This window comes from Crocodylus siamensis, chromosome 1, assembly GCF_052110815.1.
Source record: "Crocodylus siamensis isolate JL-2025a chromosome 1, ASM5211081v1, whole genome shotgun sequence".
In the NCBI taxonomy this organism is placed as follows: domain Eukaryota; kingdom Metazoa; phylum Chordata; order Crocodylia; family Crocodylidae; genus Crocodylus; species Crocodylus siamensis.
Window position 1 is genome coordinate 159,991,544 of NC_143395.1, and position 15,095 is coordinate 160,006,638.

General features: G+C 41.6%; 1 protein-coding gene across 6 annotated transcripts in view; it reads right to left on the reverse strand.

Annotated features, from left to right (window-relative positions):
• RBKS (ribokinase) overlaps positions 1-15,095 on the reverse strand; it is a 94,360-nt gene that overhangs the window by 47,031 nt on the left and 32,234 nt on the right. For all 6 annotated transcript variants that reach the window (XM_090047036.1, XM_090047028.1, XM_090047018.1 and 3 more), the window contains 2 exons: positions 10,719-10,781; positions 2,628-2,792 (listed from right to left, as the gene is read on the reverse strand). In XM_090047036.1, the coding sequence (XP_089903162.1) occupies positions 2,628-2,792; positions 10,719-10,781 (228 nt within the window). The remainder of the gene's footprint in view (positions 1-2,627; positions 2,793-10,718; positions 10,782-15,095) is intronic.

The following is a 15,095-nucleotide window of genomic DNA, read 5'->3' on the forward strand; positions in this document are numbered from 1 at the left end:
ACAGGACGCACTAATGATATCCAAAAACAACTCCTATAATTGAAGTTCAGGGTCAGATTCTCCTCTTCCTTGCACTTTATGCAGTGTATGGAGTTGTTTACACAAATGCAAAATGTGTGTAATATACTATTCATTCAATTTGTTTTTCTTGTTATATAACCCAGGATAAAAATTATATCCCTTTACACTAGTACAAATGATCACAAGAGGTGCAAGATGGCAGAGAATCATGGCCACAGGGACCTTCTATCTAGAGTTATCATGATCTAGTGGAGTCAACGTGGCTAAGTACAGACAGTCAAAAAACACGAGGCTGAATGGATTCCATCTTCACAGGTTAATCTAAACTGCACAGATTGAACCAATAAGCAAGTGAACAGACAGTCACTTTTGATTCTGGAAATGCAGCCACATGCCTGCAGTGGTACAGACCAGAAGCTGGGGCATGCTAGAGCATGCCTCCCTGGTTGGCTGGAGCAGACAGCTTGGGACAAGTCTAGCCTGCCCACCCTGAGGTGGGGTGGGTTGTGGGGGATGTGCAAAGCATCCTGGGATGCTGGGGGTCTGAGCTAACTTAAATTTGGAGGGGATCTGGGAGAGAAGTTCAATACACCAATTTAACATGAATCAGTTAAATTAGGTACTACATCCATCCAAATTTATCTTAAACCTGTTTCAGCCATTAAAGTGGTTTATGTGTAGCGAACCACTTTTGTTACAGATTTGAACTAGTTTCCAATCACATACACCAGTTTATGTGTAATTTCTTTCCCTAGCCCATGGGAATGAGAACAGATAGCTACTTCATTCTCATCCTACCTCTTGTCACTGATCTCCTCTGCAGCCTTGCTCAAACAATTCACTGTAACCTCTCAGACGTGTTTTCCTGAGAATAACATTTTAATCTCATATGATCATCTCAGTGACTTAATCTTTTGCTCAGTATTACTTAAAGGACTGTGGTAGTTATGAGTAGTTAGAAGTATTACGTAAATTTATCAACAAATAACCGCATACTCTAAGGAAAATGTAACAGCTTTTGCTTATATACTTCTTCAGTGGCAGAGTCCACTGTCACTAAAACAGTCTGCATTTAAAAACACAGTAACAATGAGACATTAGTACCAGTTGGTGACATTTACTTCAGTATTAGCATGTTATATCACACACTGAATAGACAAAGAACCTTGGCTAAACAGGTCACATAGTCAAAATGAAAATAAGCCTTCTTAGTGTTGCTGTTTGTACATAGAGAAGAACCCAGATACTTTGCAGTATTAGGTTCCTTAGGCTGCTGCAAAGATGAGGGTTTGGCAAAATAGCCAGTACATAAAACGGAAGGCAGGGTAGATTTGCATCTTACAGACTTAACAAATACGTGTGAGTGAGCACATCTACACAAGACACTAAAAGCACAGTAGACTAATTTTACTGTGCATTAGCACGTCATGGTGAAAGCTGTGCTAATGCACAGTAGAATTAGTCTACTGTACACTAGTGTTACGTAAAAGATGTGTGCTGGTGCTACTGCGCAGTAGTACAGATTATGTCGTATTAAAGTTAGTACCTGTTGTTACAGAGCATTAATGCACATGTAGACATGCTGTGTGTACACAGACACACACCCCTATCTATATTATATATGCTTTTGTAAGCTGAGGTTCACTTTATCAGATGCTATGAAGTGATAAAGTGAGCTTCAGCTCATGAAAGCTTGTGCTATCTATCTGTTTGCCTGTCTCTCTATTCACACACACACACACACACACACACACACACACATTCTTTGATTAGACTATAAAGTGCAAATCGACCCTGCCTTCTACTTGAATTCAGTCTAACATAGCTAACTACATCACGTATATTTATGTAAAAACAGCAAACAGCTCTGGGGAATTGCTGCAGTGTTTCAGTTGTTTGTTTCCACGCTTGCTTCAAAAAATGTTACTTCTCCAATCATTTGTGCTGGACTGATGATGAGAATTAGACGAGTGGAGAAGTGCTACTTTCTGAAGTAAAAACCAAAGCAAACACCTGAGTGGCTCATCATTAATTTAGCAACCCAAGGCAAATTAAGTGGATTGTGAACAACATGTATATAAATCCAGGTTCTGCTATAGTACTTCAGGGACAGTATGTGGTGGTGTGCTAGCAGTAGTGGTACAAAGCCCAATTTTCAACTTGTATTATTAGTTTCATATGAATGGAATGCCACTGACCTGAATTTCACTTCTCCTGTTTTATTCTATTAGGAGATCACATTCAGAAGTTTACCCTGAGTTTATTACAATCTTGGTTAGATATGACATGACAATACAGGCATAGGCAAAATCAGACATGGAGGCTACAGGTGGGAGGTTTACATAAAATAAAGGTGTGGGATAGCTTGTCTCACATGATATTCAGTGTGATGTATTTTAAAAAAAAGAATTTAAGTTTTATCAGAGTGGCATGGAGTTAGCCACTGATCTATCTGTAATGGAGGCTACAACGAGAGGAATCAAACGGACAATAGTAATAGTCTTGCAAAAACTGTGATAAAGAACACTCATGCAGAGACTAATGTGAGGGATGTAAAAGTACTAACCTAACGAACAAATGAATGATTAAGGCTTATGTTCAATTACCTCCACTGGCATGTGCCATTTTCAGGGCTTCAAGAGATGTTGCAGGTGTTATTTCTAGCTGGCAAACAATCACTTTGGCCTTACAAATGACATCAGCAGCTCTCTTCAGGTCTTCAGAATCCACAAGCAAGTTGGCTCCTGGGACTATGACGATTACATTCTCGCCTAGATAGAAAGTTCTGCTTTTACAATATATTTTTCACTGAAGTAAACTAAGGTAAATAAAACGATGACTCTGTCCTGCTACAATGCATTTCAAATCAAACTTTAAGGTTACATTGCTGGTGTTTTAATTACCCAGGGGTTACAGATGACTTCCCACCAAGACTTAATGGATGTTATTTTTGTAACTCTAACCTTAAAGGTATATATCTATTTATGGAGAGGACTGTCATGGATGACTTTGCCCAAGTCGGATTTTGATGTTCTGACTGAACTAAAAAGCTGTACTAAATTGTATCAAACTGGATCTAGGGGGATCTGCTGTATCACCAAACTTCTAAGCATGTTGTCTGTGTTCTCCTGTGATGCTACCTTCACACATAAAAAAAGATAGCAGTTACACTGATGCACTGAGTTATGATGCCCAGAATGCATTCAGCACATTAACCATTAACTATATCTTCAGCTAGAATCACAGAATATGGGAGAGATCTCTAAAAATTATGAGGGTCCTGTGAATTTTAGGAAGAAAAGCAGCCAAACTCCAGTTAGAGATTTACCACATTGCCACTACTCCTAAGAAAAATGAGAGCATGAAACTGGCTCTACTATCAAAAGCACTGCTTTGTAAAACAGCGAATGCCTGGCTCATAGGAGCTCTATCATATGTAACTGGTAGGGGATGCACGTGCTCCCCCTGACGGGCCCAGTGCCCCCACCCAATGGCCGACACTGATGCTGTTGGCAGGGCTGGTGCCCCCCCTGACAGGGCCGCTGCCATTGGCAGATTCTGCGGGTGCCCCTCTCCCCAGATTCAGGAGGTACCAGTCGCTCATGAGTGCTATACAGAATATCAGAGAGAGTCAAGGCAATGAATGGAAGATCTTTTGCTCTGAAGGCACAACGGCTCAAAATCTGCTGGTGCCCTTTATATCCTGCCGAGTTAACATGTACATTTGGGTGGGGAGGTTCGTTACCTAGGCTCTGGCTACTGTGTCTTTTCCTTAACAAAGCAAATTGCCTAGTTTGATTGCAGCTTTGTTTTTGTTACTTCTTTTAAGATGCCTAAAGGCTCAGAGGCATGGGTGCCTACAAATTAAAATTTATTATTAATCACTAAAGCATTTGATTCAATAAATGAGTTGTTCTTTGAGCTCAAGGCTCTGCCCACCCTCTCTGAAGAGTCCTTTAAAGGTTGCCAATCACTGAAGGTCACTGGTTCAGTAAATAAGTGGTTATACTTTTTAAATATGCTTTAACATATGCTTTTTCAAAGTCTCTTGTCTAAAGCAACATGCAAAGAATGTCTCTCCCTGAAGATGTTTGGAAGGGAAAGCAGGACAATGGAAAGAATAATATAATGATCTCAGAGGGAGCGGCCCCTAGCTTTCCAAAGCAACTCTGCTGTCAATGGCTTGGTACAAAACAACTGCATTTGAAAAGCAAAACCTCGGCATTTTGGCCAACACCTTGTTATTGAACAGAAAGTGATGGACATCTTGGATGAAGAAAACCTCTCAAACAAATACTAACCATGGATATCTGGATTCTGCTGAAGGAAGTATTCAAAGACAAGCTGTGCCTATTTTGACCAGCAGGCATTCTGAAAGCTTACATGGTGAGAAAGCTAAAGCCAGTGAACTGCAGGGAACACAATGGTGGGGGCTCTCTGCCCCAATTCTCTGCCACCCACAAACCCAAACTCTGGCACCTGGAGTAGGCACATGGTATTGCAAATTAGCAGCAGTGAAACTGTTCATAGCATTGATATCAAAACCATTGTTAGGCTGGAATAAATGCCCCACTGAGATAAAGAAGCAGTTTCAAGATTTATTTCCAGATACAAGGTGGACAATATGGTTAAGTACAGGCAATCAAAAAGCCTGAGGCTACATTGAGTCAGCCTTTGTAGGTTCATCTAAGCTGCGTTTGATTCAGGAAATCAAATGCCTGCAGTGGCTCAAGCCAGGGGGCACTAGAACACAGTTCTCTGGCACGTAGCTAGCATGGGCTGTGCATTTGCTTCCTCTTCCTGCTGCTCCGGAGTTCTCTGGAATTTGTAGTCCACAATCACAGCAGCAGGACTCTGTGGGGTTGTTCATCACTTTCTCTCCCTACTTCTAGATGCCTGTGTGATTTGTAGTTCACAGTCGCAGCTAGCACTAAGTAAGCCACCAGGCAGGGGAGCTCTGTACTCAAGGGAAGCAGAAGTCCCGTTCCCCGCCCCACACCCAACCAGGGTTTGCTTGGGAGGGAGGTGGGGGGAGGGGCAGCAATGAGCCAGCCAGTGAGCCAGCTTTCATTGCTCCAGTGAGGGAGCAGAGGGGTGGGGCCAGCTCTGCTCTCTAGAGCAGACAGCACAGCCCACCAGGGTTGTAAAGCAAGCTGGGATGCTTGGGGACTCTGATTTAACTTGAACCAGGAAGGAGTCTGGGACAGAAGTTTCATAACCTGGTTTGACCTAAATCAGTTAAGTCTGATACTATATTCAACCAGGTTTATCTCAAACCAGTTTTAGCCATTTTGAAACTAGTTTATGGTCACTAAACTTCTGTTCTGTTTCAAGTTTAAACCAGTTTCTGCACTTAAACTGGTTTATGTGTAACTTCTTTCCCTAAGCTATGGCATTGAGTCCTAGTCAGAAGGTTTACTTTGACAGTTTAAAGGGTTAAAAATATCTATTTTTCTTTGAACCAATAGTTCTGCCAGAGAAATGCAGCACTACCACACTGCAAACATTAGTACCATCAGAACTGGCTCAGTCCAACCTCTGGAGGAATTAAGAGTCGCATTCTGTTCTCAACTAGACTTCAGTGGAGCAGCTCCAGATTTAAGACAAAAAAACCTTCTTCAACTTTACACCAGTATAAATGAGAGCAGAATCTGGCTTAAAGCACTGAATCACAGTTGGCATTTGAGTCTATGGCTGGTGGCAGCCATCTTGCTGAAACACTGACACTGATGACACCAGCCAGATGGAAACTCAGCATCAGAGACAATACGCCAGTATTCAAGAAATATGGAAAATAACAGCTAGGAGAAGATGCTTTCTGTACAGCATGATCCTGCAGAATCTTATACTAATAGTTCCTGCTTTTAATGAGATTACTTACATGACTAAGGACTCCTCATGTGACTAAGTGTTTGCAGATACAAATGTTTTGAGCTCAGTTAAAATATTAAAGGTCACAGTCTCAACAGGTGTAAATTAGAACAGCTCTACTGAAGTTAAGGGACCATCAAAAATTAACAAGAGGTGGGGACTGGATTTGATCATTACTAAAACTGCTTCTGGTACTTAAAATAGTACTAATGCTAGGGATATAGATACTACTTTAAAGCGGCCTTCTAACCTTATCAGTGTTACTTGTCAGAATGATGGTAACCACTGACAGTAGATTGACAACTGGCAAGCTTATTTAAAGTATTATTAAGTTTATTCTAAAGCATCTAAAGGGTATGATTCTGGAAGCCCAACAAGCTATTCTGACATGAAGGAAGCACACAAGAGGAACGGCAAGAAATCAATGTGGCTGCACAAGGAGCTTCTAGGATGCTTTAACTGCAAAAGGAAAGCAGACAAACAATAGAAAGATGGGCAGATCACTAAGGAAGCATACCAGAAAATAACAAGACTCTGTAGGGATAATATTAGGAAGGCAAAGGTAAAAAATATGAGTACCATCTGGCTAGGGAAGAAAAAGACAACAAGAGGTTCTATAAATATGTTGTCCAGTAAAGAAAGACCACGGAAACTGATGGTTGACTATTAAATAGCTAGGATGGGCTCTTAAAAGATACAGAGGAGATGGAGGTACTCAATACCTACTTTACTTTAGTCTTCACAAAAAAAATAAGCTGCAACGATCTCCACATCTGGGGTCAGGAAGGAATTTTACCCTGTGGTCAGATTGGTATGGACTATGGAAGTTTTTTCCTTTTTCTGTATTGGGGCATGTGCCTGTCTTCCTTGGAGCTCTCAAGTGTATTTTAACAATCCCTGCAACAGCAGTACACTGACTGCCACTGTGCCCTTGCTTAACCTGTGCAGGTGAGGGTGCTATGCATTGTACTTATCTGCTAGGGTTGATTGGATCATTTTAGTAATATGCTAAACAAAGGTTTTTATGGGATGGCTTCGGGATAGGGACAATTCTGGCTTAGGCAAGGGTTTGACTGGATGACCTTCAGAGGTCCCTTCCAGTCCCACTTTTTATAATTCTATGATTCATTCCATAAATGCCAACAGGTAACATTCGGTACATACTGATGAACACAACTCAACAGTTTTTCTTTTACAAGACACATGGAAGAGCTCTCAAGCTGTCCGTGATATTTAAGCCTCAAGAGTCTCTCAGTCAAAATAACCGCAACAATGGCTACAAAGCTTCTGAACAGGATTTTGTAAGAAAAAATTAAGGTACCTATGATTGTAAAAGGATGTAATGAGAAATAATTGGTTGCCAAGTCACAGGTCAGAAGCATGAGGGCAAGTGTTGTGTGTGTCCATGGAAATACAATTTATCTTCAGTCATGTGCTTTATGTGTCGAAAAGCCTTGTACAAATACATTTTAAATTCACTATGGCTGCCAATGGGCTAAAATAATACAGCAGGTAACATTTTTTCCATTACCCTGAAAGCTCCAAAAAATGTTTTACCTTGTGCAAAGGACAAGTCAGTCAAACTGATATTCACGCTTTGCACTTCTCTGTGTCATTTTAGCAGTCTCCTCTAAATTTGAAAGAGGGTAGAAAATAACTTCAGGGTTCTTGCACCTTGTTCTGAGATATCTGGTGCTGACCACTATTAGCAAGAAGATGCTGACCTACATGGATCATGACCTAACATAGGAGTTCCTGCATTCATAGTAATGATTCAGTACATTAACAGCAGAGACGGGCATGATGGAAGGTCACAAGCAGAAGAGAATGAGGGCCCACAACTGAAATGGCAGGAGCTGCTGCACAAGCTGTTGCAGGTTAGAAGGCAGATGCACTGACAGAACCCTTTATAGAGAAGGTAGCATAATGCCTGCTTGAAGTGAGGTTAAATATCTGTCAACCAGTTATTTAGTGAACACAGTGTATGCTTACGCAGTATAATGCAGCTATCAAAAGTTAGCTCTGAAGGCGCTGGCCTGGGCAGCAGAACAGGCAGGTATTGCTGCATTAACACAGTATTCTGCCTGGGCTTATTAGCTCTGGTCATACAGAAATAGCTCAAAAATCTCCATGTGGCACTGTGTTGTGCCATGTTATTGTAAACCCTGCATTTACTCTGTGGGTAAATGCACATTTAGTGCTTTGATGCTAAAGTATGCACACATTTCAAAAGAAAAAGGAGTAGTTTGAGAATGCAGTCTAGATAGGTAGGGACAGTAGGGAGACAGAAAAAAGAAAGTTGAGAAGTTGGCAGCATTTGAGAATGGTACAAGAGAACTATGCATGTAATAGCAGAGGGGTGTTCAGAAAAAGTAGCTACGGGAACATCCCAGTTTCTTGTCTTGTGGGGAGAGAGTAAAGGATATCAATGTTCAGGGTCTCGATCAAGAAGGCTACCTGGGAGCTTCCTGGAAAGCTGAATATTGTTCTTAGCAAGCAGCTATCTGAAGGCGGTCAAACAAGAGAAAGCACATGGAAGCAATGAAAGTTTCCAGAAAACAGACTTTTGTGGCTACCCTGAGCAGCTGCAGTGCCTCTGAATAGGAGATTTCACAGGACCACATCCTGGAGGTACTGATCATAATTCTATAATTAAAGAGCTGCGTTTGACTCTTAAAGCAGCATTCAGATTCTTTGTTTTGGATTGAAAATATGGTGCATCCTTCCCAAACCTACAGCACTTACTATCTGAGTACACTTTGCATTTTCTAAGTTTACAAGTATGGATTTGCAAATTAAAACTAATTAAAACTAGTTCCCTTTAAGAAATGTACTGACCCTACCATTTCTATGTCCCTAATTATCTTGATGAAATAAGGCAGACTCTTCAGAAAAAAGCCTCCACTTTTCTCTTCTGGGAATAATCTGTACAAGCTGCTTCATGCCAGTATCTGCACTGCATGCACTGTACTGTTTTTATTCTACCAACATAACTGAAGTAGTAAAACATGCATGTAAAGACAAGCCCTTAGATAAGCACTGTAAAACTGATTTGGGTGGAATCAGCCAGGCTTCTGCAAGGAAAACAAAAAATGGTGCCACTTGCAACAGCAGAGCACAGAATGTACTGCTATTTTATTGTCATTTACTCAGTTCAGGCACCAGATGGTTTTAAATAGAAACAACCACCAGAACCATTACCAATTCTGTGCATCTGTTTGCTTTACAGCGCCATTCTGGCTAGGTTTGCTCCAGGAGTAGCTTTTATGTAAATTCTGTACCACCTTTTGATTTGGTAGCTTCCTTTCAGAACTTTCAGTTTGAAAGAAATACGCTAAATGCCACAATATACTGTTCAGCTCATCCTCTGCCTCAGAACCACACTAGTGAACATTCACACCAATGCCAGTGTCTAGGACTACTGTGCACAGTCACTCCGGCTTGCTTTCTCTCTGTTTAACATTTTTTAAATCCACTATAAATTTCTGTTCCTCCATCCCTCACAACAGTTCATGGGTTCTCCAGAATTCAGCAGTTACACTGTTTCATGGTTAGACTGTCTATTGTCTTACCTGACTATGCAGGAAATTAAAGAGGGGAGTAAGGCGGCCTCCCCCTTGCTCAGGGACCTCAGGTGCAGTGCAGAGCACAGCTACTGATCCTTGAGTATGCCACCCATGTAGAAGTGGGCAGGGGAAAGAATAAGAGAGGGTAGGAACAGGCTGTGCTTGGGCTCTGACCTCTGTCTCCATTTCATTCACAGGACAAACTATCTGGACAGGTATGAGAGGGATATAAGATGCATGTTCTCAAGAGCTGCAGTAATTTACTTTACAATGCAGAGCAAGAGGAGAGAGGGAAGATGTCAAGGGAAGAGTTATAGCTGTCTCAGAGAAAGTTGAGTTTAATTCACTTTATTTTTGAATGAGAGTATCTTCACAGAGGATTAATGCTTTTTAACATATGCACTTTTAATTCAACCCTTCAGTTAATTTGGCTTAATTTTCTTGTGTAGATATGCTCTTACAGTCTCCTTCCCAGGTCTGCCCCTAACATGATGCAGTCATCTATCAACCTTTTTCAGGACCAAGCCTAAACATCATTCTAGATGGTAGTAATTTTTCAGAGTTCACAGACATGTATATATTAGGGACATGCAGAAGGTAAATTATCAATTTTGAAGGGCAACACAAAAAGAGATGAATTCCTTCTTTTTACTTTGTCCTAGCCTATGAAAGCAAAAATATATGCTAAACTAAATGGAAATGCATGTAGGGTGAATAAAGGAGTATGTCATTTTATAGAGCATATATACTGCAAGAAGGAACCTGGATTCAGATATTGTGGTGAGATTTTAAAAGCAACTGGATAACCTAAGAACCACACATAATTCTACCTATGCAGACTAAGATAATAGGAGTAATTTACATTTCATGATTCAGGGTGTAAACTGATCAACTCATGGGGTTAGAAGAAAATTCTCTCTTCCACTGTAAAAGAGCTAAGTACCTTTGGAGGGAAGAAGGGAGCTAAAGCTTCTTTTGATGCACCAGGTACTGGCCAAGGTAAAACTAGATGGATCAATGGGCTGATGTAGTTATGCCTCTTCATATGCTGCTGATCTAAGGATTGGATCCTGCCTCCCTCACTCACCTTGAGAAACACCTTACTCCCCAAGCAGTCATAAGTAAGAAAAAGCAAGAGCAGCACAGTATAAAAATATAAAATTTGGCTTTAAATAAAGAAAACTCCACAATGAACAAGAACAGGACAAAGGTTTCTTTTTCTGTGCTGAAAGGGGGCAACTCAGGATGTGAAATATGTACCTTCACTGTTGACAATTATTGAAGCAGCTCCTGTAGCAGCATCCTCAGTCTGACCTACAAATTCTAAGGAAGGGAAAAGTTAGAGTGAGTATTATTTCAGTGCAGTACTTTCAGCCAATAGCATGTGATGCACTTTAATTGAATTAAATCTAAAATAAACCTATAACCTTCAGCAATTTAAAAATGCTAATTACTCTTTCATGTGCAACAATGCCAAGGAAGCTAACAACAACAAAAAGTGTTAATTTACACCCACAAAACAGCAAATGTGAGTCCAACATTCTCTAATTTGGCTTCAACACTGCTTCAGAGAAAACCACGTTGTTTATAGTCTTCTCAGGCATTCTAGGTCTATCTACATGGAAGAATTCTTTTTATTCACTGCAACAATGGATTCAAGGCCAAAGTAAATTAGAGCATCAAAACAATATAGCACATTTTTCTCTTTTAATTCTTCATGGGTTTGCATTTCATAGGAACACCAGCCTGCATTATGAAGAAGGAGGTTCTGGTGATGCTGTATATTTCCCTTTTGGATTAATCCATTCAGTTAAGTAAGTGAAAAGGCCTGGCTGGTAGCTCTGCCTATTATTTTGTTGTCCAGCACTTCCCATTATAAAACCCTGTTTACAGCTGCATATACATTTGCTAAATATTGTCCGAATGAGCTGGAATTGTCCATGATAGGTATCTGTTCCAGGGTGAATTTCTCTGGAAAATGTCTGCCCAAATGGTCCATCCGTTTCCAAGAAAAAAGGGTAGAGAAAAATATTCTGTTCTGCCCATACTAAAAAAAAGTCTGGTGACCTTCTCCTTGAGAAGGTCTGTCATGCCCTTGCTTTGAAGTAGGGACTTGAAATTTTGCAGGGAATTTTGCCTTTGCTTCAGGCATCTAACTTTGCACTCCCCAAGAAAAACTGCCCAAACCTGGACAAGTTACAACTCTCTGAAAAACTGTACCACCCATACAGAGACATTTCCTAGAGCACTGCAGCTGATCTCCTTAAAAAATCCCTCTGTACTGAGCACATTCTGTCTCAGAGATGCAGTGGGTGGAGCAAGACTTTTCCTGCAGCTGCAGCTCTGGGTTGCTACAACTGAAAGCAGGGGCATTTTTCTCAACTATGTACTCCACCATACTGTTTGAGTGATAACTTTGTTGATACTCAAACAGTATGGAGGATGAAACTTCCCAACTCAAATGGAGCAGGGACCAGAGCTGGACTTGTTGGAGGAGATAGACAGTACATTAGGTGATGTAATCTAGGGATGAGGCTGGGACTGGTGCTTGGCAGGGATGGGATAGGAGATAGAAACTGGGGTTGGCTGGGCAAAGAGACTAGGCCTTTGGGATAGGATGGCACAGGACTGGGACAGGTTAGAGATGGGTCAGGAAAGGCTCAAACCTGGGCAACAGAAGTGTCGGTGCCCATTAGATCACAGTCCGCTCCAGAGCTTGGACTTGACACTTGGAAGAGTTAAAATTGCCTGTGGAGCCTTAATTTGCACCTCTGGTGCCTATGCCTTATGATAATCTTTAAGTCCTAGATCACACACTATTTTTTCTACATGACCACTACCTTATTCCATGCATGGAATGGATCTGCTCTAGGATGAATTAAGACTGTGTATTAAAAGGAGACTAAAAACCTTTCAAATCCCTGCCTTATTTGTTGCAAAAGTTAGAAGGCATGGACTGAATGAGGCATGAAACTGCAAGAGCTGAAAGGTTGGTTCGATGGTTAATACAACTGAGTTCAGTCCTGTGGAACTACAGTCTCCCTGCCACTACCAAAGGACTTTTTGGTAGTGCTAGAGGAGTCACTTGTGCCAAAATTTCACCAGTGGTTATAAACTGTTCTTTTTTTTCTGAGCATCTGACCTGAAACCCTGGGTTCTGATCTGACAAAATGCTGATCACTGACAGCTGCAAACGAAGTAGGTGGTAGCTGGGCTTTGAAGTGCTATTAATGCAAAGTATTTTAAAAAACCAAGATCAGGGTGCGTCAAATTGGTGGATATCCAATATCTACCCATAATTATTGGCTATTTTTAACCTTAATCTCTCTGTGCTTCAGTTAATTTATTTAATAGAGATAATCCTGCCTACTCACCTCACAGGAGAATAGTAAAAATTAATGAATGGTTGCGAAACACTCAGATACTACAGTGATATGCCTCACAGAAAAGTCCAGGAGGGAATAAATACTTCTTTATTCAGAGCAGAATTTGAATAATGTGTAGTTTATAAGACAAGAGGCCATGAATTAAACAGTAAGAATAAAATTAAATATTAAATAGCTGTTTATTAAGTGAGCCCTGCACATCTTGTGATTGGTCTGAGAAAAGGGTCCTATGAAAAACAAATGAAATGTGATCATGCAATTGCAGACTGTATCATAATGCACAAGTAAAAGGGGGACAAATTCAGGTTGCACAGACAGTTTTAACTGGAGCATTCCCTAATCTGAGTTTTTAACTTTGTGAACGTGTGTGTGTGTGTGCGCGCGCGCGCGCGTGTGTGTGTGTGTAAAAAACTAGGATGTAGATTTTAGTCTGGCTAGGCTCTACAAAGTGACCATGTAAAAATGGCCTCGTGAGGCTTCATTTTTATAACTTAATTATCAGATTTGGGTGAAAAGTTACAGGGTTAAAAGCAAAACAGTGCTATTCCTTAACTGCCAACCCTGCAGATTGAATGTGGGAGGGGAGACTCAAACTTGATTCTCTCAGTAAATTAAATTCTGTAGGCCAGTTTAGTTAGATACCTGTGCAACTCCTTTGCTTTCAATCTGTTTGCAACAATGTAATCAACTGGAACTTCCTGAAAAGTTCTATTAGGGCCTAATGATCCAATGCTCAAATAAATCAATGGAAAGACTCTCACTGACTTAGCGAGTCAAGAAGACAGTAGCAGGGCAGTTTGTATGTCTTACCCTCTCTTACTCATGTTGACTTTGCAGAGCTAACAAGAGTAAAAACTCACTTTTCCTACTGAACTTATATTTATTAAGTTTTAATTTACATGCGCCTTGAGTAATAAAGTACCATTTTTCTCCATTCACTTTTCAGAAAAGGACAAAAATCACACTGTGAAGAGTAACTAATGCCTAGCAGTGACTTCTTAAAGTATAGAACTTTTTTGGTCCTTGGAGGCATTCTATGGCCTACAGCGATTTAGGTTCTAAATCAATCTTGAACTTTTAAGACTGATTATTAAAGGCCAACATTTGCAAATGTGGCCATTAATTTTGGGTAACCAGGTGCCTGAACCAGGATCTGATTTTTCAGCCAGTTAAGCACCCAATGCCCTTTATAACAGGACTGGACCCCAGGGGAGGCTGCACAGCTCCTGCCTTCACTCTGGGTCCCTGGGTTCTGCTCCTTTTCCCTCTCCCGGCACACCTAGATATAATTCGCTGATCGGTGAAAAGGGAGGCGTCCCTAGGGTCTCAAAGTGAGCCCTTGTCTGCTCTCAGTCTGTGGGTTCCTCCTGAACCCTGCTGTCCTGCCCTCTGGTGCCAAATATGGCCCCCTGTCCTAGATGGGCACCATCCCATCAGGACACTAATCACCTTAAAGGTTAACTTCATGGCCTCCAACCCCCCTACAGCCATGCTCATGCCTCACAGTTGGTACCAATTAATTACTTTAGTGGGCACATAGACCCAGCCTAATATCTGGCCTCCTCAGGCCTCAATGTTCTGATTCAGTCTCCACCCATCTTGGACTGTGGGCTTGCTGGCCCTCTCGGGCAGTAAGCTGATTAGCTCTCTTTAGTTCACGTCCATCTTGGACTATGGGCCCCTGGCCCTAGTCTATGCCCTTCTTTGGGCTTGGGCCCCCCTATCCCTGTTTCCCCTTTTCTCTCACTCACTGCAATGAAGCCCCTGCTCTGACAGGGCTCAAGACAGCCATGTGCCCCTTGGGCACACTGGGACTTCCAAACCTTCCCTTTAGTCCCTTTCTGGTCCACTGGTTGAACTGCACCGAAACCCTAAGCACCCTGGCTGTAACTCAATCCATAGCCTTTTGGCTATATAACAAAATCATTTTTTCACCCGGAGTACCAGGTCCCTGCCAGACATCAATGCCTTACTTTCCACTTCCCAGTTGCATCAGGGTCTCAGTTTGTAGTGGAGCTACAATCCTCTCCCAGCAGAGCTCCTCTCTTCAGGGCTTCCAGAGCCAGACAGCCTGGCTTGGCTCAGGTCCAGGCTTATATGCTGCTCTAGTCCTGCCCACTCCAGTCAGGTGATGGGGTAGCCTTGGCACAGCTACTTCTCTCTCATTCTAATGGACTGCTTGTTGCTGTTACTCCAGCTACCATAGCTGCACCTCTGGTTTGGCAGGGCTCTATCCTATTATTGCTGTGCA